Consider the following 2,947-nt stretch of genomic DNA (forward strand, 5'->3'; position numbering starts at 1 on the left):
CCAACTAATAAAGAAAAGCAAACCAGAACTATGGAGACATCTGTGGAAACCAAACACTAGGAGCCAGGGAGAGACGAGGGACGTAGACCACAGCATGTGAAGACAGCAAAGACAAGGAACCAACCAAGCGTGAGAGCAGAGGGAGAGCATATATAGCAGACAGAGACAAAGGGAGGGTTAACGAGCTGACAAGGAGCAGGTGTGAGAGGAGACAACGAGGGAGACAAGGAAAAGGAACACACATACACAAGAGGGCAACAGAGGACAACAGAAAAACATGAGAACTAACATAAATCTAGTGTCTGTGTTGACTGCTATCAGCAGCTTGGTTCCAGGAGAAATCCCACACAAGATGTTAGAAAATTTCCAGCGATTTAACTAATCAAAATCTTTGCATAATCACTTATTTTTTAGAACAGTCTATGGGGCCAAATTTGTTGCTCCATAACATTCAGCCATAAAAGAAGAGTTTAAAGCTGAAATCCCTTCACTCTTTGTAGGTATAAAATTAAGAGAAATTTCATCAGACGTGTACTTGTGCCGTGAATAATAAAAAAAACCTCAAATAAAATTTTTTAATTGTTAGAACAGAAAGTTTTCCTGAAAAATATTGATGTTTTGCATACGTTGTTTCAGACTAACCTGGTTTTTTCCAGTTGTTTAATGTGACTTATCATCATTTGCATGTCATTTTCATTCAGATCATCTGGATCCACGGCTATATCTTCAGCCATCTCCAAGCTAATTTCAAAGTTAAAACTGTGAAAAGAGCATAAGTTTACTTTTCTGGAAACACTATTTACTCTCTGTGTTTAGTACTATAAATATAATTTTACCTTGTTGCATGAATTAGACGTTTGGTGGTCTGTATGTACTTTTGCAGTTGTGATGTAAGCACTTCCACATTGTGAAGTTTAGGAAGGAAGAAGGACTTTGCATCTCTTTTGAACTCCAGCAGTAGAGGGCAGATCTGTATTGCATCTTTGATGACAGCTTGAACATCGTTGAAGCTGATCGTCTCAGGAAGGTGTAGAATCTGGTTCTCAGTGAAGACATTCAGTGAAGTCACAGCCAGCTTCTCCATTGCGTCCAAGAAGATGTCAAGTTGCTCTAAGCCTTCCAGTGTTTCTTTTAACACTTCATCCAGCACATTTTCCAGCTCTGCAAGTTTTTTCTCTGGGTTAATCTGAAAGACTCTTTTTAAGTATTTACCAAAGGCTGCCATTTTTCCCTCTGACTTGCCTTCGTTTGTGTTTTCTGACTTAGTGAAGGTGGGGTCAATAATGTCAGCCATTTCCTTGATGCTTATCATTTTCACGTACTCTATTTCTCTGCAGTCTTTCCATTCAGAGAAACTCTCAGAGAAGTCTTTCACTGTTGCCATGTAAGTTAAAGTATCAGTAATATACTGGCACAATGCCCTTTGTAGTTTCCATCTGCAGAACAGAAAAATTTAACTGTTTTTGCCATACAGACAAATTCACAAGACACAGCTGTGCAGCTCTGAATAAGGATTTACTCAAAAATAAATAGTGTGTTCATCAGAATAATTGTTTTATCATTTTATGATTTGCCTCATGGTTTGGTTGAGGCAAATCATGCAACGTTACAGTCAGTAATTTATCTCCTAAAGAACATTTTTAGGATTTATTTTTAACCCTAACTAAGAGGCTAGTGATCTATTCATCTTGAGAATATAAAAAAGGAGAACAGACACTATCGGCTTCTGTAAAGTTAAAATCAATTATAAAGTAAGACAATTATTTTTTTGACAGATTTTTAGATGAGAAAATAGAAGTAAACAAATTTCATTTAATCTAAATACTAATGCTATTATGCTGGTAGAAGAATTAGTCTAGTATATCAATTAAAAAAGGAGAACAGACACTATCGGCTTCTGTAAAGTTAAAATCAATTATAAAGTAAGACAATTATTTTTTTGACAGATTTTTAGATGAGAAAATAGAAGTAAACAAATTTCATTTAATCTAAATACTAATGCTATTATGCTGGTTGAAGAATTAGTCTAGTATATCAATTCATTCAGTAAAATAAACTACTTATTTTGTTTACCTTTCTCCAGGCATTTTGTTGGTTTCTCACTGCAAACAGTCTTGCTCTATCTTCAGCTCTTCAAAGCTACTGGCTGAGGAACTTTCTGTAACCAAATTAAAGAGGTGGGTAACACCCTTTTTTATTTAAGCCACACCTGCTGATGGATTCATCTACCTTTTTTCTCTTTCATTCTCTTTTTATTTATCATTGTTTATTTTCAGCAGGAAAACAAATCTGACATTCCTAAATTATATTTAATTTAGCACAATTTATATACGTTTTCTGTTATTTTTGCTCCGGGGTTCCAGCACACACGTTACGCCGCTGTAACGTGTGTGCTGACACTTTAAATCCTCATCAAACTAGAGGTTGCTAAAAAGAAAATGGATCCGCTTGTGTTTCAAAGTTAAACATAAAATGTGCATACTGTGGATTGCATTTTACTGTAAAAAAAATACCTGCGGCCAATGGCGTAACTATCGGTAAGAGTATGCAGTTGCTTAGGGGCCCCCAACCTCTTAAGGGCCCCGTCACTGACACCTGGTTGGCCCCCTACGCAATTGTGGACTGTCTCTTTGCAGATGTAATGGTGCAAAACACACGCCAGATTTCAACATGATGGTGAGCCATTTAACCAAGACACCAATAGCAATGCAGACAGTGGTAATTTTATGTATGTGTGGAATCCTGATGTTTATTCACTGCTAGCTATTTTAAAGAGTTTTTATGTTTTTTTTTATGGGGTGTTGTACTTCATATGGGGCCCACCCAGATATTGTTTCTTACGGGCCTATTGTTGTGTCGTTATGCCATTTCCTGCGGCTACAGCGTAAAACCACCGGAGAATCTCATTTCATAATACATCGTGGAGGAACATAATTTTACATGATAC

General features: G+C 36.7%; 1 protein-coding gene across 1 annotated transcript; it reads right to left on the reverse strand.

The window, feature by feature from the left end:
• Window positions 1-308: 308 nt before the first annotated feature.
• Window positions 309-1,652, reverse strand: LOC107096882. Its single transcript, XM_015393769.1, has 2 exons — window positions 837-1,652; window positions 309-759 (listed from the first exon to the last, which is right to left on the reverse strand). Exons 1-2 carry the CDS (start codon window positions 1,382-1,384, stop codon window positions 633-635), a joined length of 675 nt encoding a protein of 224 aa, XP_015249255.1. The 5' UTR covers window positions 1,385-1,652; the 3' UTR covers window positions 309-632.
• Window positions 1,653-2,947: the final 1,295 nt, after the last annotated feature.

Source organism: Cyprinodon variegatus, unplaced genomic scaffold, assembly GCF_000732505.1.
Source record: "Cyprinodon variegatus isolate N-32 unplaced genomic scaffold, C_variegatus-1.0 Scaffold24, whole genome shotgun sequence".
NCBI classification, from domain to species: domain Eukaryota; kingdom Metazoa; phylum Chordata; class Actinopteri; order Cyprinodontiformes; family Cyprinodontidae; genus Cyprinodon; species Cyprinodon variegatus.

Coding starts and splice junctions, on each gene's coding strand:
- LOC107096882 (XM_015393769.1), bottom strand. CDS start 1,384: ATGGCAACAGTGAAAGACTTCTCTGAGAGTTTCTCTGAATGGAAAGAC. Junction 760..836: donor CGTCTAATTCATGCAACAAG/GTAAAATTATAT, acceptor CTCTTTTCACAG/TTTTAACTTTGAAATTAGCT.